This window comes from Coloeus monedula (assembly GCF_965178545.1).
Source record: "Coloeus monedula genome assembly, chromosome: 1".
NCBI classification, from domain to species: Eukaryota; Metazoa; Chordata; class Aves; order Passeriformes; family Corvidae; genus Coloeus; species Coloeus monedula.
The window spans coordinates 27,639,907-27,666,877 of NC_138781.1; the positions used below are offsets into that span (position 1 = coordinate 27,639,907).

The 26,971-nt window shown below is 37.8% G+C and overlaps 1 protein-coding gene across 1 annotated transcript in view; it reads right to left on the reverse strand.

Annotated features, from left to right (window-relative positions):
- The window catches only part of THSD7A (thrombospondin type 1 domain containing 7A), a 199,267-nt gene that overhangs the window by 37,744 nt on the left and 134,552 nt on the right, over window positions 1-26,971 (reverse strand). Inside the window, exons 9-14 of the mRNA XM_082293117.1 lie at window positions 26,312-26,546; window positions 23,026-23,141; window positions 20,683-20,815; window positions 17,894-17,997; window positions 5,309-5,503; window positions 2,633-2,896 (exon numbers count right to left, since the gene is read on the reverse strand). Coding sequence (XP_082149243.1) covers window positions 2,633-2,896; window positions 5,309-5,503; window positions 17,894-17,997; window positions 20,683-20,815; window positions 23,026-23,141; window positions 26,312-26,546 — 1,047 coding nt within the window. The remainder of the gene's footprint in view (window positions 1-2,632; window positions 2,897-5,308; window positions 5,504-17,893; window positions 17,998-20,682; window positions 20,816-23,025; window positions 23,142-26,311; window positions 26,547-26,971) is intronic.

Genomic DNA, 26,971 nt, shown 5'->3' on the forward strand with positions numbered 1-26,971 from the left:
ACATAAGCCTATACAATGTGTATGCACAACACCTGTCAATAACAGGATCTTCTGGAAAGGAAAGCATAAATTTAGAGACGTATCCATTAGCATCAGTTTAAACCTTTATCATCAAAGTCATGTTAGATACTTCATTCCCTGTATACATGAAATTCCTGTCAAACAATTTTAGGAAAGTAGAAGGAATACAGGATTAGCTCAGTATGAATTCCGAGCTTCTGCTCACACATTACACCATGGACTAAGTTAGCATGTACTGTCCCCCTCAAATTGAACTGACAAGGAAACAGAGACGGGGAGGGGGGTGAGGTGGGGGGTGGTGTGGTGGAATATCGAGGAACCAGACACCTTAATGAACCAGTCTAGAAAAAAAGAATTCGAAAGAAAACACCACATAAAAACAGTGGGTTCAGGCTTCCCAATACACAACAAGTATAGTTATGACAGGAAAATATTTCCATTTTACAAAGTTTAAAGAGACTTCAAATCTCCCATGAGAAAAATGTGATGGAACTGGAGAAAAAAAGAGCACAACAAAGCAATGCTGTGTTGTGTTTTTGGAAGGATGCCTGTGAGTGCTAGTAGCATGTAAACAGCTGCCCTGGCTATAGTAGGAATAACAGTAATACATTGTTAGCAGCTTTTCCACTGGATTATTATCCATTGTGGTCACTGTGAATGTAGGCCACATTCACTGATAAAATATATTGGATCAGAAATTACTATCATGAAGAGAGAGTTATGACAGGGTAAACAATGATGTTTGAGAATATTCTTTTTTTATAATTTTTCATTCCTCTTATATCTCTTTGTTTCTTGCAGTGGAATTGTACCTCAAAATGCACTGCTAGGGCTTGAAAGCAGCTATGCCCCAACTTGTTCTGCACAAAAAAATTGTTCCTAGCAGCAGCATGCTACCTACCATATACAACACCTTACTATTTGCTCTTGGACAAGCAGTTTCCTTTTTTTTGACACAAGAGCTGGCAGTCCCCATTCTTCAAGTCATTGAAAACTGATTGGCCGTGGGACATCAGTTCCCCTACTTTCCTACATATTGAAGTGCTTTTACAATTCTTCACTTTTCAAAGGTCACTCTGAACTTAATGCTGAAAAAACATTAATTTCTAACATAGTGTCAAATACTGTTAAATTTAAAAAACCATCAGCAAAGAAATAGGAAAAAGTTTCTGTTCTGAATTTTCTGATGGTGCCTTCAGAACAAATCAGATTATTCCACAACTTTTTTTTTGAGCAGTTTCTGAGGAGATTTCTAATTTTCCCAGGACAACTGCCCAGTCCAGGCATATCTGTGCTCACACAACTGCTGGTCGTTAAAAGCAGACGCTTCTTTTGGTACTACAAAGATGGCAAGTGGTCATGGTCAGGCAGACCAAGTATAGCACATCCTCTTTATACTACACAGAACAAAACTAGCTCTTTGCAGACCTCATTGCTGAGCAAATAGCTGAGAACAGAATTAAAGAACATTCTCGGAGTAAAAAGATTTGCTGTCCCATGAGAACTTAGGATTTGGACTTTGTCATTCAGATGTGTTTAAATAAACTTACCTTTCGAGTATGAGTTATCTACAGCAAAAGATGATTTTGAATAAAAAAAAAAGGGACAAAATTCTCCACCAAATTATCTTCCAGGTTTGCTTTGAGGAATTTAGCTGAATGCTCACTTTTCCATCAAATAACAAAGATGTCCTAACACCTTGACTTGATACATTGAATTTGTAGTTTATCAAATCTTTAAACTGGAATTAACAGCATGAATTAAAATCTCCTTATTTAATTTAATTTCTTTGATTAGCTATTTCAAATATAGCCAACTAAATAAATGAAATTTCTGTTATCTTAATTTAACATTAGAGAGTAGAACATATGTGAATTAAACTTACATTGACCTTTTAATGGCACTAACACCCAGTTTTTTCATACCAATTGTTCAGATACAGGTTTGCACCACAAGCAGGAAAAAAGTGAACACAAAAACTCCAGTGATGTCAATTAGCACATTTCTGGCTCACTGAAAGCCAGAAACTGCCAGTTTTGACCCTAACGCTACAGATGCATCCCCTTTAGGAAGGAACACTGTTCTTTCCTGGAGCAATGAAAATACAAAGAATATAAAGTCTTTAACCATCCTAGTTTTACACATGACAGATTTACACAGAGAAAAAGTGCTGTGTGCTGTTGAACTCAGGTCAATGCATGCCTGTTTGTTAAAGTGCTGAAGAGCAAATCGTAGAGATAAGCCTATATAAGGAGTTTAAAGAATCTGTGGAATTTCAGCCTTTCCAAAATAGTCCTGTGCTTGTTAATTTTTTGAGAATTTGCCCCTTCTAAATGGCTTTATTCTCAATTTTCTAGATACAGTTATCAGGAAAAAGAACAATATTTTAATTTTTTCAATTAAAATACTTAATTAGTAGCTTACCATGATTTTACTTAATGTTACAATTTTAAAAGTCAGCAAAAATATGTGCTGGGTTTGAAGGCATCTTGGGATAAAAGGCAGCCTAACCAATAAATATTAATCTTCTAATTCTACTTGTACACATGTAATCTTAAATTTAAATAAAGCACATAAGTAAACAGATGAAAGAAAATAGGCTTGTAAATACCATGACTGTTGCATCGTGACGTTTCCACAAGTCGATTGTTTTGGTCGTAGCATGCCATGGCCTGGTAACGATAGCCTTGTCCACATTCCTTAACGTCTCCTTGTACCTTCATTCCCAGCACTACTTCTGTCTTACCCTCTGGTAAAATACAGTCTGACCAATTTCCCACAGACTGAGCACTGTACTTGTCACATGGACAAAACTGATTCTCAATCAGAGGATACAACTGAGAATTTCTGCATTTGTCCTTTTTCTTACTTTTTCCTAGAAAGAAAAAATAGTTATTTTAGCAAGTTTTTATCAGCTTGCAGCTTATCTCCCAAATATTTCATTTAGACTTCTGTAAAAAGTGCTTGCAACCACATACACATGCCTAATATTAGTCGCATTAATCTTTATTAAATTAGGTTATTGACTTGAATTTCTAAAGTAGTGGATACCTACAATTTGCACAAAGGCAATGTCTTTTTTAAAAAGAAGATGTAATTTATTTTTATTTTGGATAAAAATGTTTGGGGAGTAAAGTTTGAAAAAGTTAGCAATTAAACAAATACACCCTTTTCCTCCTATTTCATCAGCAGTGTGCAGTTCAATAATAAGATTTCTATCCGGATCAAGCTTTTTCAAGTTGAATGAAATTTCAGAAGGAAGCAACATGCATCTTTGCTACAATAGCACCTTCTTTTAAAATGTCAAAATTATTTAATTTAATCATCTGTTATCATACATTCGTTCATAATTACCATTCTTCCCCTCTAACAGAATAAGCTCCTTTTCTGAATTTGTTTCCATTCAATTCTGTTCTTGTTTTCTTTCCTAAACTGGAGCATAGCCATCCACTCAATTTCCCCTTCCCATTAAATCTATTTAAATCTTCTCTTTGGTAAAGTTTGCTTAGTTTTCTCTCCATGCCAGGCAGTTCCTATAAATTAATGTAGTAGTCTTTGCAAAAGTAGTTGTTGTTACTAAGTACTCTCTAAGTAGTTGTTATTTAGATAATACTGTAAATTAATATTCTGTATTTTTGGTGCAAAACCAATACATGTAGCATTTTCCTTGCTGTTCAAAACAAGGCACTGGACACAACTTTGCAGCATCCTTAGTTCTTGTATTTACTACTGCCTTCATTTAGAATAGAAAGTGGGTACCTGGAAAAATGTTTATCATATTTTTGACAACACAACTTCTTACTAAATGTATGCTTCTCCTCTGGAAGTATTTACTGGGAATAATTATGAATTTACTCCAAGTATTACAAGTTAGTCTGCTTAACACATTGCCACAGAGAACACACCATAGCACACATCACAGAGTTAGCAAGTTCGAATAGGTAACTTAAATGAGGACAGGAAGTATCACAAAGTGTTAATGATGTGGTAGGAGAATATGTACTTTCTTGCTCTGTTTTTAAAATATGGAAAAATGCTGTTAGTCAGTTTTGTCCATTTTTTTCATTGTGGAAGCAAACCTGACATAAAGTTTACTGGAATTATTAGACAGCCACAGTGAGGCTTCCTTAAGATCATGAATTATTCATTGTCCACTGGTCTTCTGATTTGCAGGGGGATAGAGATGGGGATAGGGTTTGGATCCTATCACATTCTTTCAGAAGCTGCTAATGGGCACCCCCCTTAGCTAGCTTTCCTTCACCACAGACAATACAGACTAATTGGCAAAGAGCGCTGTGACAGAGCCTAAGCCTTACTCTTGAGCTTTCAATTATAATTTAGAAGCAGAGCATGTTTTTTTTCTCTTCACTTTATGCAGAAGAAAAAATAATTTCAAAAAACTCCCCCAACAAAACAACAGATTAAAAAGAGGTTGAAGAGAAAAATGTTTCCAAGTGAAACAGTGTCCATTATGTAGAACTAGGACAAGTCTGCGGTGAGGGCATCACTGGTAAATCTTTTTATTCTGCTAAGTAAAACCTAAAGGACACAAAATAAGAGCACAAATAAGGACATAAAATTGTCTCAAGAAATAAGGCAGAAAATTAAGCATATTGCCTCATGTGGTCTGTGGTGCTGAATGTAGACAATGGAAGAATGGCAAAAGAAAGAACTCGGAGAGCCAACATTCAGCCAGAGAAAGGACTGGCTTAATCACAAATCTGACATTCAAGACTGCAGCTAAGTTCAAAAGAGGTAAACAAAAGCTTAAGGCTGAAAATGGTAATCTATAGCAAAATGCTGAAAGCACTCAGCTGCCATAGTAATTCTAAATGCACTAAAAACACCATCAGAGAGAGAAGTCCACTTAAGCCGAGACCAAATGTGGGAAGAGGAAGACAAGTGGGTTAACATCTGATCATGTTAAGGTGAGATGATTGCTGACTTGTCTGTCAAAAAACCCCACACAAACAAACAAATAAACAACCCCAACAGAACAAAAAAAAAAAAATCCTACTATGTGCACTATATTTAGGAAAAAAAAATGGCATTTTTCTATGTTCTCCCATCTTCTCTCTAGCCACTTACCCATATCAAGAGTCTCTGACATATGGCACGAGTTTTCACTCCTGGGTATTGCTCCACCAACAGCATATAGAGCATGACACTGCATCTGGTTTCTGCCACTATGACATTTGTCATAAGGGAACCTCAGAAGTTCTCAGGTTTTAAACAAAACAGTATCAATAATTAATAAAAGAGGCATTATTTTGCTTGTTACTCTTACCAACAAGAGTGCGTTTTCTTGTCCTGACTCCTCCACAGTCCCCATTACAGGGAGAAAATTTTGACCAGTTCGTAAACTGACAGTCATCTTGGCAGGGAATCTGGCACATCTGTGTTAAGGGTGGTAATGGGCCAGAGTATTTAAGGCACTCACTGATGTCAGCTGGTCCTCCATCTTGTCTGCGACAAGTAATTGCTGGAAGCAAAAAGAGGTGGAGTCTAATTCAGCATTTTTTTAATGAATGTCTCTATTCAGTTAAGTAAAAACTACAATATTCTACTGGAAAATCACACTAAAAGCCCAGAATACCTATACAACAACTTAATATTTGCCACCAGTTTTACCTTGAATGAATACATTTGACATTTCTCACTTTTTAAAGATTTTGTTTAAAATAATTTATCAGGACTTACCAGGAAAAAAAAATTGCAGAAAACTGTAAATATTATAAAGGTTGTACCATGTTATCCACACCTGCTATACCACTTTACACATTATCCTTTTTCCTACTGACATAGCCTACATCTCAGACATTAAAAAACTTGCAACACCATCTTAAGTAACTTAATTGTATGTTATAAAGTTTTACCAGCAGATTGAATTTTAGAAAGATGGATAGACATAAAATTTAAAAGTATATTTGAGTTCTGGATACCACTTAACCATTTACAAAAGTATTGCTGCCTGATGTTCTTCAGCAATTTTTAGTCTTGAAAAAGGTTTAAAGAATACAGCGCTGTTTCCTAGGGAAGGACCATCAGGCAATAGGGGTACAACTTTATAGAACAGGATAGCCATGTCCTGAATAAAAGCTTCTTACTTAAGAAGAAAAACAAATTCCTTAAGGAAACATCAGTAAGGAGTAAGGAGTTGGAACATAAGGATTTACAAAGAATAGGGAGGGCTGTTTCATTAATATAGTCTTTAACAACCACAGAATGGTTAATGTTAAGGGATTACTGGAATTCCCTGCTCAAGCAGGGTCCCCTAGTGCACATGGCACAGAATTGTGCCCAGAAGGCTTTTGAATACCTCCAGGGAAGGAGGCTCCACTACTTCTCTGCACAATCTGTTCCAGTGCTCAGTCATCCTCACAGCAAAAAATTTCTTCTTCATGTTCAGGTGAAACGTTCTGCGCTTCAGTTTCTGCCCGTTGTCTCTTGTCCTAAAACTTGGCACCACCAAGAAGAACCTGGCTCTGTCATCTTGACATCCTCCCTTCAAATACTTATAGACATTGATATGATCCCCTCTCAATCTCCTCAAGGCTGAACAGGCCCAGCTCCCTCAGCCTTTCCTCAAAAGAGAAATGCTCCAGTCCCTTAATCGTCTTTGTTACCCTCAGCTGTATCTGCTCCAGGAGTTCCTCTTGTATTGAGGAGCCCAGAACTGGACTCCAGATGCAGACTCACCAGGGCTGAGTAGAGGGTCAGGATCATCTCCCTCAACCTGCTGGCAATGCTCTTGCTAATGCGCCCCAGGATACCACTGGTGTCCTTGGCCATAAAGGGCATTGCTGGCTCGTGGAAAACTCATTGTCCACTAGGACCCCCAGGTCTTTCTCCACAGAGCTGCTCTCCAGCAGGTCAGTCCCAGCCTATGCTGGTGCATGGGGTTATTCCTCTCCAGGTGCAGGACCCTGCACTTGCCCTTGTTTTATATCAGATGGTTCTTCTCTGCCCATCTCTCCAAACTCTCTGGATCCTTCTGAAAGGCTACACAGACCTCTGGGGTATCAACCACTCATCCCAGTTTTGTTTCACCAGCAAACTTGCCGAGGAGGCTCTCTACCCCTTCATCAAAGTCAACAGTACTCTATAACTGTTTCTCAAGTATATTTTTTTTACGCATGGTTGCTTATCTATTCTATCCTAAGCTCAGTAAACCTAACTTTAGGTTCTTCCCCAAAACAACATAAGACTTATTATACAGTAACAAGATAGGAAACTTCTAGTTGTTTGTTCACACAATAGAATTATATTTATGCTTCTTGGCATCTGACAGCACTCAGCAGATGCGGTAGCTCGAGATTGTAAAATAATTTGGGTCACCTATTGTTGCAGTAGCATTGCATCCAAATATTCTGTATACATATGAAGGAATATAGCTTTTTAAATTATACTCCATAATTTAAGCATAACTCTTCAATTGTGTTGACAATAATTGCTTTGTTAGCATGTATTGAAAAAAAAAATCACGTTCAACTGCTGGAGAAAAAGGGAGTTTGATAATAAATAAAAGAGAAAACTGCCAATGAGTGGGCAAGAAGAGGGACAGGTGCCCATCTCTTCTTTCTGGTGACCATTGACAGGACACAAGGGAATGGTGTGAAGCTGTGTCAGGGGGGTTAGTTTAGATATAAGGAAAGGGTTCTTCACACAGTTGGGAACTGGAAGAGGCTTCCCAGGGAAGTGGTCACAGCACCAAGCCTTACAGAATTCAAGAAGCATTTGGACAACACTCTCAGGTACATGGTGTGACTCTTGGGGCTGTCCTGTGCAGGGCCAGATATTGGACTTCGATGATCCTTGTGGGTCCCTTCCAACTCAGGATATTCTATGATTCTATAACTATTTCCTCCAGGAGGAAAAAAGGAAGCATAGTTATCATGGTTTAGTATAGTTTGGGTTTTTAGTAAAGAGGGCTTCAGCCACAGAAGTGATTCTCTTGCAAGGAGGTGCTTACAGCTTCCTCTATGACCTGACAGAACCAATCAATTGGCTAGTTTGAGTATTGGCAACTTTTTTAAGCCAGCCCCCCGCCACAGCCCTGCTGTGTGCAGGCAGCCCCCTGCTCCATGCGGGCCGGCCCCCTGCCACAGCCCTGCTCTGTGCAGGCAGCCCCTCTGCTCTGTGGAGGCCAGCCCCCAGCCAGTGCGGCCGAAATTCATCTGAGGCTACTACCCAGCAAAGATCATGTGGCCAACAGCGAGAGGTGAATTCCAGCTGCAAGGCTCAGGTGAGATGAACCCTTTTAGTGCTGTAAGTTTCCTCTAGAACGGATGAAGCCTGCAGACATCAATCCTCTCCTGAGTCAGAGGAAAGGTGAAGGTAAGTGAAGAAAACACCATAAAGACACCTAAGTCAGTGAAGAAGGAAGGGCTGAAACCCTGAGAGAAAGAAAGAGAAGATGCTTCAAACCTAGGAGCTACAATGTTGTAAAGCTATGGTGATGGACTATGATACATCAGAGTACCCGTTGCAATTTCATGAAAGCATGGGGGGGTGGAGCGTTCAAACTGCAATTGTGAGGAAAAGCACCTGTGCTGAAATAAGCAAATGTTGAAGTAGCTGTAATTTGATGAGAAGCTTGAACAGAGATAGATGAAAGTGATGACTACCCTTGCTCCCAGGCAAGGAGAAGACCTCTGTTCCTGGAGATGAAGATGCTCCCAGAGACAGGTGAAGAGAACCTTTGTTTCTGAACAGCTCATCCTTAAAATGGAACCCCATTAGCTAAAGATTGGACCCTCGAAAACAGTTGTGGGAAAGCTGTAAGTCGGGGGAAGGGACTCTCACACGCGAGCAGAGAACCAACCTGGGCGGCTGTCTTGCTGTGACAATGAAGCCATGAGAGAACTGTTTCTTGTGGAGATGTCTCCATAGCATGAGCAAGAGAGACTCCTCTCCCTAAGTGAACTGAAAAAGGTTATTATAGAGGTAGTAAACTGACTGAGAATCTTAAGGATTATCTTTTTACATTGTCAGTGGGAGAAGGGAGAAAGGTGGGGGGAAGAGAAGTGTTCTGAAGGCTTAGTCTGACTTTTTTTCTTTCTTTTAGGTCCGTTAATAAACTTCTTTATATTCTTTTAAGTTTTGTGTCTGCTTTGCTTTCTCCTAATTCTTATCTCACAGAAGGAAAATAAGTAAGTAATAGATATTTTGAACCAAACCACTACACTTAATTGGTGTTTCTGCCCGGTTTACGAACTGAACCCGCTACAACAGTTCAGGAAACTTTTTTTTTTTAGATTGCTTTGAGGTAATTGTAATGGTCTAGTGACCTGTGATTTCTTAAAAAAGCTTTTTAGTTTGACAGTTCTAAACTAAATTTCTGCCTCATGAAGACTGTAGGAAGCTGAACTTGACCCGTATGTTCCATTTCAAGTCCTTGCGCCTACTAAAATATATCCAAAGGTCTCAAGGGAACTATTTTTGCCACACGTTTGTGATAAAACACTGAAAGGGAGGGGGTGTGTTTTTCCTGAGATACTAAGCAAACAACTTCCCTGATCCTTGACTGCCCTTTGGAGCAGGGCTGCCAGCACTGTTTGTAATAGGCTCAGCACTGCATTAAGTTGTGCTTATTGTGACCAGCTGCACACTGTCTAATACAATTATTCTGTCAAATCCTATTATTTTTAGTGTGGTTTATATGAGGAAATATTTTTTTCAGACGTAGGTCTAGTGATTCAGTGAGAAAAATCAAATATCTAAAAATTGAAAATCCATGCTATCGGATTTCTAAGATTACACAAATATTTTAGAAAAACATAAGTCAAACTCCTATCTTCCAATAAAAGCCTAGGCTATAGCTTTGGATTCTTGTGAGATACAATTCTCTGCTAATAGCACACATCAATTTCCTTAAGGTAAAAGCATAGTTCAGACTAGTTTTGCCATGTGGAAATTCACAGAGGTCAAACCTAAATCCTCTGTCTTGAGTTTGACCTTGCTATGTGCACACATCAGCAAAACTCATTGCATTATCTTCATTGCATTATCAGGGAGATACAGGCCACCATTTTCAGCAATGAAAACTATACTTGGCCAAGGGCTAAAAGACAGTCGACTAATTAGCCAATATCCTTCAATAAATTTATTTGAAAGTTTAATACTCATTTTACATACTGCCTCTCCATCTAGTCCTTTGATAGGACAGTAAACATTGTCCACCAAACAACATTCTTTCTTTCTAGCTAAATTGAGTTTCTCTAAAGCTAGTATTCATTCCCTCATCTTTCCTAGTTATTAAACATTACTCCATGAGCATATATCCACTCTGCCATGATTTTTTTCAGACTCATATTAATGTATCTAATTTACATCAGGCAGACTCAGGTGAAAAGCTCCCCTGAGGATTAACACTTTGGTTTTTTTCCAGATTAACTGTCAGTTGTACCATAGCAATCAAAGCAGGAAAACTCTTCATTCTCAAACCTAAATATTTCACCTTAATAACAACACAAATTAGAGGACAGCTTGGCATACTAAATCAATTCCTGAATCTTAATTTTCACAGTGCCTGTCCATAACTATTCATGCTACTTCTGGTTGACAAGACCTGGATGATTCATTCTGTGTTCTATTTTCCTATTGTTATTTTCCAGATTCAAGTATCATTGTGAAAGGTTTATACTCCTTGTAACTGCGAAAAATGGGTATTTTTCCATTATTAGAAGCAGAGATTTTGACAACCCTATACATTCCATTAATACACTTTTTTGGCCAGCTAACTGTCTTGACACCTGAAATGCTCTCACTGTTAGAGGAGTTACTTTTTCCACTCACAAGCTAGTCTGGGCAAACTCATCCCTGCGTCTTTGATCAAACCTATGGTTTTTTAACTACATTCTGTAGAAGTTGATTAACTCACTATAGAGAGAAGTGTCTTCAACTACATAAAGCTATACAGTACCAGGCTAATTATTTTGCTTATACAACCACATTATATTTATTACAGACATTAGCAGTAAGTGGAAAGAGCATGGTTCCTCCATTACTGAATTAAACACTGAATTATTAAGTGAAAACATAAACCAAGAGTACAGCTAAAAGAAAAATCAAATTTAACATGGAAACCATGTTCTGGTATTTAACAACTATTAGCTCCCAGAAGAAAGGTGTAAAATAAATAGCAGTCTAAATTTAATAGACGAGGGACTTTGATGTAATTAAAACTTTATCGGATAGCATTGTTTCCACCAAGTCCCCACAGGAGACTACAGGCGAATATATTTCTTGTAGGCATAATGAAACACTGAGACTGTATTTCAGCAAGTCATGTCATGTGTGAGTTTATATAAAAACCTTTCCAGTGCTACCATCATTAGCATACTTCACTGACATTTCACTGAGATATGAAATTCAGTGAATCCTGTACCTAAAAATTTCTTGATAAATGAAGGTGATCTATTGTCCTTTCTTTTACAACACACTTGTGATACCATTTTTTCAATTGTTAAGTGTTTTTAACAACAAAAATATTCCTTTCCAATTCTAAAAAACAAGAATTATTTCAGCACACTACCTTTTCTTATGCCTTCTATAAGAAGAGAATAGTTTCAGCTATGATTTCAGCTATGTTTATTTCTTTCTTTGTGGGACACAGCAGACTAGACACAGTGTGACAAAATGTTCCTACCATGAAGTACCTTAAGAAGGAGCACATGCCCATAATATTGTGAAAATACAAGCCTGAGTGTTCTTTATGTTCCAAAGAAATAACAATGTATTTCTGCTAAATAAAGTTGTCTGGAGATTGTGGCTCTTTTTTTTGCAAATAAAAAATTAACTCTTATGTAAACACAGCTTTTGAGCAGTTGTCCAAATTCTTACATATGACTACTGAAGATGATCACTGTACTTTGCTAAAATACAAACTAGGCAATAGAGCACTCTCATCTGTTAAGTCTCAATGACATTAAAATAGCAGTTTATAGCTCCATGAAGAGCAGCACTCCATGATCTTGTGCTTTCAGTAAGGGCATGAAACACCCACAACAGCAAAGTCCCCTGCCTCCATAAGCGAAGCCTGGAGAGGGAGGCTGCTGTCCCTGTTTAGCTATGGAGCAAGAAAAGTGCTTTTGACCACTTGTTCTGTGTTTGAGTCTCCCCATGGCTCAAACAAGCCTGCAAGGCTTCTCTGCGCGCTCTTGGCCATTCTGGGAAGCTTCCTCCCATTCCTTTGCCTTTCAAATAACTACATACACCCTGTGAATAAAGAGTAGTGAGAGCTCGAAACCAGATCTTTATTAAAGGCCAATTCCCAGTTACATCAAGCACAGCTATTCAGGTATTCTCTCTGACAGTCAGGTTACTTTAACTTCTGTTTAAATTTACAATTAACCTTCCTCTTGCTATTACGGAATATCCTGACAGATTTCACAGTTTTCATTCCATGTCTCCTACAAAACTCTGAGGAAGATTCTTGGTGGCAAGGACTGCAGGCTGTGCATCCTTCTGCAAATCTCTTTTTGGTCACTGGGATGGTCCATACCATGTGCATCCATCCATGTACATCATGACGTGATCAGGCTACCGCAGTTTGGGCACTCAAGCTTCTCATCTGCTACATGTCCTCTTCACTACCATTGGGATGCAGCCCAATAAGCCCTACTTCAATTTGCAGGAGCTACTGGCAAAACAAGTTTTAGTCTTTCTTAGGTTTTCCTATATAATTCTAAAGGGATTTGAGGTGTATTTCTAAGTTCCTTCACAAGTCACTGAAGCCGAGATCTACTAACACAGATTTAAGATATAACATAACACATACCCGCCTAAGTTGTTCACAATTTCAAACTTCATTTTTCTATCTCATTGAGCAGACTACTATTCTGAAGTTAGATTTATGTACTAATAAATGTTGGCCTTAAAAATACAGAGTGATATCTCTTAGCACACCCCAGCTGAAGCAGATTCTTCTCACCATGAGAATCCAAATCCCCGTCAAATATTAGTAGCTTGGGTTTATTAAGCATTTATTCTCTTGTTCTAGTTTTTGGCTGGTAGTTGTTTTTTTATTTTTATTTTCTTTGGGGGGAGGGTGGTATTTTGTGTTTGCCACCACTGTGCCTCTCTCATGAATTTCAGGTGGCTCATCAATACATCTGATCAAATTAGTCTTGTTAGTTGAGAAACAGCTGATGAAAATAAACACAACATAAATGTTGCAGTAAAATCTAGCTGTTCTCTGTATTTAGTTTTCTTGTTGGGTAGGTTAAAAGGAGGTTTCAAAATCCTTGCTGATGCACACACATCATCTCCTCTCGAGGGTTTTGAACAAAAGACTGATGTCTTAAGTTGCTTCAGTTCTGTAATACATTCCTGCCCTGCTTATCCACTGTTAAAAGGCATTTTTTCAGTGATACAAATTCAGATTTTCATTCAACATAGGAATTCAACACGATTGCTATGACCACCAACCTTCTTCAAATACAGTTCATGACTACAGCAATGAATTTGCTGCTCAGTATTAAGTGCTATTTTACTGTGCTTAGGATTAGATACAAATACTTGCTCATTATTTGCATGAATAACTAACAAACATTTTTTAAAAACACTTCTAAAGAAAATCTTTTTTTAAAACAAAACCCAGAAACCACCAAATCCTTTTATTCTCTTTCCTCTCCATTGACCCAAGTTACAGTTTTATGACATTCATTTAAACTGACATGATTTGTAAAAAAACCTTCATTATACAAGACAGATAGAAACAAAGTTGTCTTTAACAATGAATCACAATTCTAAACTTTATGATTCACCCAAGTATCTCTTCTGCCAAGAAAGACCAAATGTGATAAAAAAGCTGAAGGATGGAAGTGCAAATAGTAAAGTTGTGACATAAAGCAAGGGATGCATATGCTCTAGTTACTCACAGACTCTTAAGATCAGACACCTAAGCAGTCATTTTTAATGATTTCTAACTTCTAATCTTTCCTTCAGATTTAATTATCTTTCTAACTAAAATTTTAACAGTAACAGACTATTTTGTTTAAAATAAACTGCTAATGAATGCATGGTCAGATGTATCTTTTCCTTGGTGCACATTCCTATTCTTTCTCATATAACACATTTGCTGATAATCTATGTGTTACAGTGGTTGTGCGTGGGCAATCAGATCAGAAATAGGACAAGCTGATAGCAATGGCAATATCCCCTTGCACTGAAAAAGAGGAATTCAGAACTCTTTCCACACAGAAGAATGGAATTACTTGCTCTACTGAGTATCAACACAAAATGAAAGGACAATGCACAGGAAACCAAAGGGCAGAGATTACTTCTACAAAATTATTATTCGCTTTGTCATCAAAAGCAAACTGGCGCAAAGGGATGAATGCGTGATTTCTCAATCATGAGCACCAGAAACTTGAAAGAGAACTCTTTCTCAATTGAAAAAGAAATGGTGGTATGTCAACAATTTTCACAGTCAATATTTGTATAGAAATCACAAAAAAACAGTTAAATGTACCATTCAAAATATCTGTATTACAGCAGCAATCATAAATGCAGTATCAGAATGTTATACCAAATGGATTTCTTATTTCAGTGTTTAGCATTTCCTGATTTTGGGGTGGTTCAAAGGACTTGTACAGTAGAAGCTCAGACTTTTCTGTTCCTACATCACAAAATGGCCATTAAAGAAACTATTTATAGTACAGAATTTTTTAATGACATATTAACATGCAAAGTTTTCCACACCTGTAAAAAATCTATTTACAAGCAGCGAAGTATGCAGGAGGGAGCCAAAAATTAACAGGGAGAGGAGATAAAACCTCTTCCAGCATCTTCCTTCAGGAATTGGTAAAACCTTTCTAATACTGTCCAGGGCAGAGCTCAGTCTGTTTGCTCTCAGGTCAGCCTCCCTTCAGCGAGCACCTTGCATGAAATCAACTCTTGTTCAGGGGCCCAAACAAAATAATGTGTATCACTGAAAATTCACACATGCCTATTTTGAATTTGAAAATTAAGAAGGGATAAGGAATATGTTGATGCCCTGTGTAGGAGATAAATTATATTATGAAATAAAACACACTATTCATGTTCAAAATGCAATTTTCTGAGGTGTGAAGCAAATAAAACTTTATCTGATAATCTCTAGAATTAGAGAATTATGTTTTCCAAAGGGAAATTTACTTTTGTGCAAAAATTCAACTTGTATTTCCAAGTCATATTCATTGTAAAGGTAAAATATTTTACTTGTTTCAATCTAAGGAAAAGCTGTACTACTTTGTTTAGCTCCTACAGATTATCAGTTTACATTACTGAGTACAGAAGTAAAAGATACAATCAACACATTGTGAGGTATTACAACACTGAGACATGACACATAATATACCTGAGTTTGAAACTTGCATTTTATGTTGATTTATATCACTTATATAAATGGGAAAAAATACTGGGCAAAAACCTCTCTGTCCTTAATGCTTGTAACTTTCACCACTGCAACAGCCTAAACAATATTTAGATTCATATTTAGATATCTGGACTGAGGCACAAATAAACTTTTGCTGTCCAACTTGAATTACTTGCTCTGTGAATTCTACAAGGGAATTTACACATGGGATGGACCTGAAAAAAAACAGGAGTAAACAAAAATCTTCCTTTCTAACAATTTATCTCAGAAACATTCACCGAATTGTATCAAAAACACCAGCTTTCTTCTGGCCTAGCTGCTCCAGGGGTTCCTAATTAAGGATTACTCATCCTACCACTTGACCACATTACACTAGAGAGCTACTTCCATTATATCTGCTTGTGGGAGCAAGATTACTGCTTGAATACATCATCTTTCACAATATCGAACTCTGTGTAGTACCAAAGGGAAATTCTGCCAGTCTGTTTTATCAGATTTGAAAACTACAAGGCCATTAATTTCAAGATAATTTATTATTCTGTATATGTGTGGCCTGTACATGATTGGAATTATGTTTAAAAAAATAAAAAGAAACTCTCACGACACAAAAGAATAATAAAATCCAATCTGCATGCACTATTATTAGCTACCTTTCTTTATTAACAGACTTTGAGGCAAAGTCAAGAGATTTAGGTACTACCATACAACCACAGAAGACAACACTTTGTACAATCTGAATTCCTGCCATCAAAGACAGAAATCTTATTTTCTCAGTGTGTAATCTGAATGTATCCTCCAGAGCTGCTAGAAATAGATTCCATTGTGATAAACCTTTGGAATAATTACCACAGGCAGGAGTCTTTTGTATTAACAGGCAATGCCTTAAGGTTTCATTTTGTGGTAAGCTCTAAATTGATCTCCTGTAACACTTTCTGAGTAAGCGGCAGGAGCTACTATCCTAAGATTTACTCCATAACTTTTTAAGCATACCATGACCTCCTTTAATACTGCAAGGAAGTTAATGACCTGAGCATTTCACTTCTGCAGTTAGCAATGTCCTTCCTCAGGAATGGCACAATCTGCTGAGCCAATAACTTAACAGTGCTTTAACAAATAGAAGTTTGCGCTCAGAAACAACAAAGGAGAAAACCTTCCTGGAATTCAAGGTTGGCCAGTAGTTCAAAGCAATTCAATTACTGTAACACAGTAAATACGAACTGCATTTATTTTCCTATTGAATGTATTTAATGCACCTACAAAGGCCTTATCCAGCTATACTTAACAGAGCCACACATACACAACTGCTAAAGCCACAAAATTCTCTATGAAGACAGGTGTCTTGGTTTTGGAGACAAAACTTCAGGAGGAAACACTCCAGAATGAGTGTCTCCTCTGGAGGGAAAAGGGCCTCCCCTTTTCCTCCACCAATAAAAGTGGGTCACAATAAGGGAAAGTGGAAAAAACAAACTGTTTATTAACACACAAACAAAACCATGTAGAACAGGATTAAAAAAAAACCCTCAAAATACAACAAATTGTATTTGGGAACAGACACGTGGGCTTGGACCAGCCGGGGGCACTCCTCAGGCTCCCCGGACCAGCGAGGAGGGAAGAGAGGCAATGAGGCAAGAGAAAGGAAGGGCAAAAAGAACAAGAAAAACCAACAAAACATTTTCCCAGATAGCTGTAACACAAAAGAAACCCAAAAACCAGCACAGCGCTCCCAGGGCACTCCCTCCCGAGCCCTGCCAAGCCCCCCAGGTCCATCTTAAAGAAAGAGCATCCTTGGGCATGAAGCGGACGGTTAAGGAATAAAGTGGCTTCATAACATCACCCCAGGACAACAGGTGACAGCAAAGCTGGATTTGGATGTAAAAATTATTTGCTGTTAAATGGAAATGGTACAAAAATGTCTGAATCATTGGGCTCAAAGGGTCAGTGGTTTAGAAGTCTAACCAGCAGCTGTTTAAGATTGTTTCACCTCAGTGGTTAATTCCAGGCACAATTCTGTTTAGTCTCCTTAACAACCTGTACAGAAAGCATGCTCAGCAAGTTTGAGGACAACGGCAGTTTGAGCAGTCAGTACCTGCCTGGAAGGACTGCCATTCAAAGGACCTTGACAACCCAGAGAAATGGGCTGGCACTGAACATTAACAGTGTAAATGCAAAGTCTTGCATCTCTCATGCTCCCATTGGTCTCTGTAACTACCTTAATTTGAGAGTATAGAGAAGAAGTAGCCAGACTGTTCTCAGAGATATACAGTGAAAGGGTAAGGGGTCACAGAGACAAATTGCATCAGGGAGCAAATGGCAGAGAGGCCGCAGGATCTCTGTGCTGCCAGAGACTCCAAACATACTGAGACATGGCCCTAAACACTTTCAGTATTTTCCTTTGCTGATGCCCATAAAGATAGATAAAATTAGGTTACAAGTCCTAAAATGTAAGGCACTTCCCACACCAGTGCATCTATAGATTTCTGAGGAATAAATGACAGAAACAAAGGGTCTAACCTCTTGCTTGTAGCCCAGGTCCACAAGACTCATGTGCTCCCGGGCTGTCTTGGCGCACGTACCATGGTACCAGCTGGCACCTGCGCCATTTGTGGGTCTTCCACCTGAAATGAGAGGGGAAGCAATCCATCTGAACCTTGTAGCCATCAAACCCAAGGCAGCACGAGTGCTAGATGGTGTTATAAATCACCATGAGCTGTTGCTTATTTTTACTAACTGGTCACAGGCACTTCACAAAAGAACTAGTAACAGTACCATAAACTTCTTTCTATTCCATTAACTTTTTTTTGTTCTTTTAGGATGAGGCCACTAAGAACATATGGAAGAAAGGAGGAAGCAAACGTGGAAAGGGAAAGCAAACCATATACATTTTCAAGGATTTTGAAGCACAAAGTTATATTAACAGTGCCAAAAAAATACACAGTGAATATATTAAGACAAAGCACTAACACAGTTATACAAAATATGAAAAAGAAAATTCAAAAAAGAAAACTATACAGAACAATAAAATTACGTGCATTGAATACCCATTTAACAAGAGAACTCCTTTGCTATGAATTTATATCTGAGCATGCTTAGAGTATTATATGATTCAACAAAATGACATACCGAAATTTGAAAAGTGGATTTAATGAAAGGACACTAACATCTCAAAAATCAGCATGGACCAATTAAGTAAAGACAAATTTTAAATAGTACCACAGCCTAATAAACCTCCCCTCTTTCCCACTTTGTTTTCCTTCCTTTCTTTCTTCCACCTAAGTCAGTGAAGCAAAGGTGTATTGAAGTTTCCCAAATACATTCCAGAGTTAAGACTGCAGGGTTGATTTCTGATTCAGGCAATATTGAGATTGTCTTTGGGCAGTAAATACTGTCACTATTAGGTGCTTGATCTTTCCTCTTCCCCAGGTCTTTTTTCACCCCCTCCCTTAGGCATGCCTTCCAACACAAAAATAAATGGAGCAATTCTGCCTTTCTTGAAACAGGGAGAAGTCTTGGAGCTACTAAGATAAGGTAGGATGAGCAAAATTTTAGGATTTTTATTTTGTTTTCACAAACCTTAAAGGATATGATTACAAAGGTAAGGTTGTCACAGCAAACAAATACCTTTGTTAAGCTTCACTTGAAAAATACTATTCCAGAAAAAGAAATAAGAAACAAAAAGGAAGGGTAGCTACAAGAAAGTATTGGGGCAGTGGGCTTGAGTGCTTGCAAGGGCATCTCAGAAAATTCCTGGGAAGTGGCAACACCTTACAAATGTGGAGCCAGCCAAGAAAACCAACACAATGTGAATATCGGCTCACCATATCAAAAATAAAACACAAACAAAAAGAACATTGATAACAAATGAAATATTGTACTGCTTAAATTATTCTATCATTAATATAAACCTCTATGAAACTTTGTAAAAGTTCCTATTCTGCTAGTGCTGCAGAATACCCCAGTCCTTAAATATAACAAATCCAGGCAAGACTGTTTGTTGTCACAACTCTAAAATAATCCACAGTTGTCCACAGCTCCAGCCATCAGCAGTTTGCATGTTTTAAACTATTTCAGTAGTTTTGCACCTCGAGTTTCCTTGCAACCTGCCTCTATGGGACAGCAACTAACTTAAGCATGAGCCAGCTGCATGTGAGTCCATCTGTTGCAGCATGTGTGCAGGTCAGAAAGATGCTAAAGGAAATATATGGAACATGTGTTTAGTATTAGTTCGTGTCATGAAATATAAATGACCTCATCTACCACTAGCAACTCTTCTTTCTTATGCTCAGCACATTATCATGCAGCTCAGATACTGAAGAGATGAGGAGCAACCAGCATTTTAAAAGATAAAACTCTGGCTCTAATTTTGACTATAAAAAGTTCTTGAGCTCTATTTCTCTGGTGTTTAGGGTACTGATTTTGGTAGCTTCCCAATGTTCTTTTCAATCTTTTAATATCTCTTAGTTGCATAGAGTGTGAGCTCCTAATGATTTGAAATGATAATTCTTATCAGATGATGAAAGAATCACATTTCTTTAATCTCAATTTATTTTCATTAAACTAAGCTTAAATTCTATTTTTACCTCTGCAACAGAGAATAGCTTCATGTGTATTACTATTCATAAAACAGAAAAAAAATCTTTTTATTATTTTGTCAAGTAAATCTAACTAACACCATCAAAATCTTCTAAACTTTGTCTCTATCAACAACCAGATCTTGTTGTATGTCTAGACCTTCCCACACACTCAGATGGATATTACAGAACTATCCAAACATTTTCTTAAGCAATGATGGTTCCACCTTCTGAAACAGTCCTCAGCATTCTGTGGTGAAGATCAGACAATGCAGAGGACACAGGGCATATGGGGAATATCTTCAGCTCTGCACTGTCTCAGGGCTTACAGGGATAGAAAAATGAAGGATATGGTAGGTCGAACAGTGTGGCACCAGAACTCAGCTCTCCTAAACATACAAGCTTGCAGTTCAGCACTTTGGATAGTTTAGAAAGACTTTTTTCATGCATAGAATGTCAAAACAGTTTCTAGGAAAAATTTATTCTGGAAAGTCATTCTTAGTTGCTGCAATGTTCTTGAGAAGGAACTGGAACAAAATGAACCGGTGATTCCCTATGGGCCCAGCTGAGTCTACATATCTATTGTGAAACCTTGATTCAGATGTGTATCCTATTTTCTAAATAGTACACGTTAGAAAAACAACTGCTAAGAAATGGAATTCAGCAAGCTTTAGAGGTAGTAAAAGTTTAACAATCATGTCTGAGCTCTTTCTGGTTGATTGTCTCACATACCTGTAGCTATGACAGACAGGAGAAGCTTCACATTCCCTTTCCTCAAACAAAGAGTCTGGGCACTCCCGACCACCATTGGCAGGGAGCTGGATAATGACTCGGTGACGGGACTGCTTCCTTACTGTGACACCCCCTGCAAAGAACAGAATAGCTTGTTTTTACTGCTGCTACATAGGGATGAAACTAATTAGGATGAAAACAAGGTATTTGAACCAAATGCCGTAATATTGACATGCTATTTTGCCCATAAGCAGAAAAATTAAGCCTAATAGAAAAAACACTTCAATTTCAGCTCAAGGCCAGAAAGCAGAACTAAACAGAAAGCAATACCAGCAATACTGAACAAATGAACAGACAGCTGAAATGAATAAACACTTCAATACAAAAAAATTAAACCAGCTCAGTTTGCTGCTACACTTTACAGTTTGAAGCTATAACCTTACCCTAATCATTTGCATGTAAAACTAGAAATTCTGCTCTAGGATTCCTTTACAGTTTGCATTTTTTAATTATTATGGTTATCCATTATTAATGAAAAACTACGAAAGTGAATAGTTCCTTTAGGAATTTTAATTTCAGTCATCTTCAGGTATCGGTTCTTCAGGCAGAAAATTAAGAGAAAAGCTACATATCTGTATTAGTTCCACAGCAATGCCTCTGTTAGGTAAAAATCTTGGAAGTTTGGTTTTTTTTCACAGAGAGCAGTAGAGCAGACATTTGGCTGACTGGGCTGATATCAGCTTTGGGTGGGTTATTACAGCAGCTGCAGCTTGTCTGATCACAGAAGTGTGCTGGACCACAGCCAAGCAATTGTAATTAGGAGCGAGCAGTAGGAGAATCCCGGCGGTGACTCTCCACCACCTGGCCACTCTTCAGCACGGAGGAAACCCTTCACTCCCGAGTCAAACAGCTCCAGGAGATGCCAGGAGCTGGCACAAGGGGCAAGACAGACGTGCAGCCCAGGAAAGCTACTGACCTGCTTACTGGCACAAATGGGTAAACCCCATGAAATAAAAAGTGTTTGTGTAGTATAAAGAGAGTTTGACTCGCCAAATAGACAAAACTCCTTTAGCTCACAAATATACTATTTTTTAGAAGCCTGCACACTAGTTTGTGGTAAATATTCATGAAGATATGCTCATTGCATCAAGAACTTTCTTAAAACCCATAGAAATGGGAACAGAAAAGGATGGAATTTTTGCCCAGTATGATCTCCTCCAACAAAAGTATTTCAGAAAGAACAATTAATACTGCTGTAAAATAACGCGTATTTAATAATGAATAACTATTTTGTAGATTCAGATTTAATGGATTCAATTCTCTGCTCTCTTTCAAAGGTTATGAATTTAGTCTTCCTAACCCCTTTTTTCATTTGTTCGAATGCACTAAACACTGATAGGAATTACTGCAAAAATGCCTTTATTCTTGTTTCCTTTATAAAGCCTAAAGAATTGATCATGACAGCCCAAGTGTGTATGTTTGATGTAAATATATCTTTTGCATTCTGACAAAGTGATAGCTGTGAGTAATCACCATGTCCACATAGGGATTAGCACCCTGTGAAACAGAGGGTATTACAGAGTCTGTCTGTAATAGTACATATCGAAAAATGCCTCCTGTTAAGCTTAAAAAGAGAAATAAAGCATAAACTAATGTGTGGCTAATATTAAGCCTGTCATCACGCTAACTTCATGTGAGATTCCAGAGTAATAAAAATTCAGGGGAGACTCACACTGTTTTAAAGAGCTTTGTCAAATGTATAAAAATGGTGTTGGATTATATGTTTAAATTGGACCATTCACATCAATGTAAAGTCTGTTGGTTTTTATTAACTCTCCTTCAATTTTTCTTGGAGTAGAGCAGCCAGACAAAATTATATACAACTGCACGTCTACTTATCTACATACTTATCTCCTTGTATGTAAAGACTCAGGTTTTTCTGATGAGAAAACAGCATGAACACAGGTATTTCCAAAACCAAAATCTGACAATTAAAATGCTATCATTGTACAAGTATTGATGTTAAGATGATAAGCTGATGATGTTAAGAGATATGTGTCTACCCTGTAACTAGTCATCTCTTTGTCAGTGTAAGATGCAAATGTGAGTTTGTAATATTAGGAAAAATGTGGAAAAAAAATCCAAACAGATGCATATAGAAAATGTATTGAAATAACTGTCCTTTTCAGCAAAAACTCTGTCCTCCCTGCAGCAGCTGTACCAGGTATTACATGTCCTCTGTCAGAAAAAGATGTGTATAAGCATTCTGCCAAAAGTGACTGCTAGTCTGACTGCTCATTTTTTTACTCCTAAAATCTATTAGCACAAAATGGATAAAATTACCTTCTTGACAAGATGAAGGACACACTGTCCAGTCACTGAATGGAGTCACAATACAGTCCTTCCTGCAAGGAAGCAGACAAGGTCTCACAGTTTCAGGTCGAAGGCTTTCAGGGCATCTAAAAAAAAAACCCCAAAAATTACAAAGAAGCATTATCAAATAAACAACCACTTTGCAATGAAGTAGTGAATCATGTGAGGTACTGAATGCTTGCAGACACATGAGGACAGTGCTTGCTGCCCAGAATTCACCAGGATGGAGCACTAATATAAAAACTAGTAGCAATTAAATGCATGTGGTGAAAGCAAGCCAAATGTGGTGTATTCTGCACCTCAGGATTTAAATAGCCATCATCCCTCAGTCACCATGCTAGACTGTATTTTAAGGGTTACTTTCAAGCTTTCACATAATTATGAAGAAAAGCCATCTGATTTAGCTTAGTAAAATACATTTTCAGGTCTCATCACTTTATCTAAATACAAACTCTGGAAGGAGACATATTCAAAATAAATAACACTGCTAACCCAGGAACGAATAGGTATAAGTTGGCTGTGATTATGAGAGAAACCAGAAAAGGATTTAAAACTGCCAGATCAATGAGACTGAGAAAGACTGTCAGAAAAGGCAGAAAACCTTACTTGTTTTAGGAAGAGTCTTGATCAGCATATAAAAAGGATTATTGGACTGCCACATATGGGACTTATTACGCAGGTCATTTTCCCCATTCTGTGGGGATTCTGTCCTTTTTCATCAAGGAAAACCAACTCTCTATGCTGCAATACTTGTTTCAGAATGGAACAATAACTCTCACAGAAGTACTGAAAATATTTAAAATAATTTCAAAATTGCTATTGCTCTAAACACATACAGACTGTGGGCTGTCTGAAGAATATGTAAAGATGTAAGAAAAACATCACATCCATATTTGGGAGCTTTTGGATAATTATGGAAAAACATTACTATGACTAGCTTTTCCTCTTTTCAGTGCTGGGCAACTGGGACCAGAGAGGTGAGAGAGGCAAGTCTAATGGTAAACTATCAAGAAAATCTAGTCTCCATGGTCAGCAGAGAACTATGCCTTGTTGGGGTCCCTCCCCCTGCAATGGAGCTCCTGAGCAGAGCCCCAGCCATGCGGCTGGAGAAATAAACATCTCTGAAACATCTGCCACGAATCTGTCCATATATACTTCGTTTCCATGGGACTCCTGGTTTGATATATACTTGTCGCAGTAATCCCCGCTGCAACAATGCCTGTACAATGTGAGGAGGAGAAAAGCTGATTTGCAGCTTTACAGGAACATACTCTTCAACAATAATACTTGCTCATGCAGGCTTTCTACCATTGTCTCTGCATTTTCCTGCCAATTCACATTCACTCCTCAGTATATGATCAATTACCATGAACCAGCACCCATTCCTCGGTGCCCTCTTAGAATGGTATCTCCACCCTTTCTCTTTTCTCCCCTTCCACCAATGTGAAGAAAAAGAAATAATATAACTATAGCAGCATAAATCTTGATCACTTCTCTGTAAGATCTGTTTACATTTTTAAGTCAACTTGTGCCTTGGTTCCATGTGATTCATAAAATCAGATTCTATATGCAAGGGTGTATTTAGATATGATCAGATACACTTTAAAAAAACCTCTGCTACCAATCACATATATTGACGAAGATGTCAGAAATTTTCTTGAAGGTTAAAATAAAAAGTGTTTCTGGAAAGCATTGAACATTGGCTTACTAATGGCTTTTCTTGCATTGGCTTTTCTCTTAAAAAAACGGGAGAAATTATAAGCATACAAAACAGTCTGAAATATACACATTCACCATTTCACTGAGAACTTCATCTTTCAGGAGCACTAAACACTACAATTCCTCTTCAGATACTTAGGCAAGGCAATTAGTTCAATTAGAACACCATTTCTATGCTTTATATTGTTTGTATTTACTATATGTGGCTTAAAGCAAAGTATTGATTTTTTTGCAGTCCTTACTCAAGGTCAAATTAAACAGAAAAGATACATGCTGGAGTCTGTAACTTGTGAGGCAGATAAGGCCAATAATATTGATTGTATCATACCAAAGTAATCCTTTTTATAAGGGGAGTTTAAAAACAAGGTTCCTATTTATATTTTCATGTTAAATGTCTAGGTCTTTAAAAACGATTAGGTGATTTTGATGTGACGATTTCAAGGATCAACGAAGACTTTTTTTCATTTCATATGATTCATTTATGAAAGAATAAAACAGTCCTCCTCCCAGAATTTAGGGTCAAATCAAAGGTACAGGCATTTACAGTAGATTTAAAAAGGATGATAAATCATTAAAGGTTTGTGGGCTTTTTAATGTAAATGTACCAAACAAGAGATATAATGGTATCGTGGCTAAATAGAGCAGCCACTTAATGCAGATACACAACAATTTAGATTACTGAATGTGCAGACATTACTCCCCACATTTCCATTTAAAGTAAATTAGGCTCAAATCTACTGCAGAATGAAACAACAAATGGCAGGCAGCAAGCAAATATTTAGTGTGAAAATAGCTGCCTCATGAACTTTCTAAACCACCTCTGCTATCAGTTCTTCCAGTTTTGAATCTGTTCTGAGTGGTATATATTTACAGAGTGCCAATCCCTACAAAGATATTATCAAATGCATTTTACTAGCAGCTAATCCGTATTTAAGCCTGGTCACACATTAAACTGTAAAACCAAATTATTGGGCCAAAGGCATAACTTAAAAAACCACATAAATGGGAAAAAATTCACAAAGTTTGTCATGCTAATGTTCAAACTAATGTTTCAAATTAATGACATGTCAGGTTCCACTATGCTACACCTCCTTGGTCTGGTTCTGAGAAGAAGAAATGCTGTACTGTATTGAGATTCACAGCACTACTTTTGAGTGGAACTGCACTAATCCATACAGTGCACTGCTTGTTTGGAGACAACAAGGATCCTGGAAATGGTGCTGGTCTGCATGTCACACACATACTCCAAGAATTTTATCGTGACTCAACCTGATGGTGGCAAGGACCCAACTGGATTTATTCGGCTGTCAGCAGAATCACCACTGTAAATACCACCCATAAAAATCCACAGTGAGAAAGGTAATATCTAGTCTTCCTGTTGTGCCAGTTTTGTATTTTTAGAAGATTAAACGTTCCCTCATGAGAACACAAAAGAGAGGGTCTTTTTGCCTTTGAAAGCAGTCATCAGTGATAAAAATATAAAGCAGTAAAATCCAAACATTAATTACAGCATGAAGACATTTTTAAAGATCTTTACTTTTTTGGGCCTACTTGTCCCACGTTTACTCTCACACAGATGACCTTTCTTGTCTGCATCCCCACGGAACAGGTGGCCTCCCCATTCCAGCTGGCAGAGGAGTTGAAAGCAGAGACAGACGTGTCCTCTATGCACTGTCCCCATGGACCAGTCTGCCAATGGTACACAGTGCAAGAGTGCTCGTTACAGCTGCGTGTTTCCTGGAGGGCACTACTATTTGGGCACTGTATTCCTCCTGGAACAATAAAAGAGGGCAAAAGATCATTCAGTGGAAGGAGACAAATTTTTTTTTTATTTAAAAAACCCATACCACAAACCCACTTTGAAATTTTCTTAGTTATATTTTAGCAGTTTGATTACATGTATTATCAGTTTGATTACATGAAAGAAATGCTGTTCCTTTTTCCTCCTCTTCATATGCCCACTATCGACTTTGACAAATTTCAGTCTACAAGCCACACAGACTGTTCATGGACAGTGTGTAAGTCTGTACCAAAAGGATAACAAAATAATCATAACTTCTATAACACACTAATGTGCTTGGAGTAATCTACAGCCTTACTATTTTGGGGTTCTCTAAAAGAGACTGCAAGAGATCACGTAAGGACGTATGAAGGCTCTGGGCAGGAAAAAATTTTAATTATTCTAGTTATGCATGGC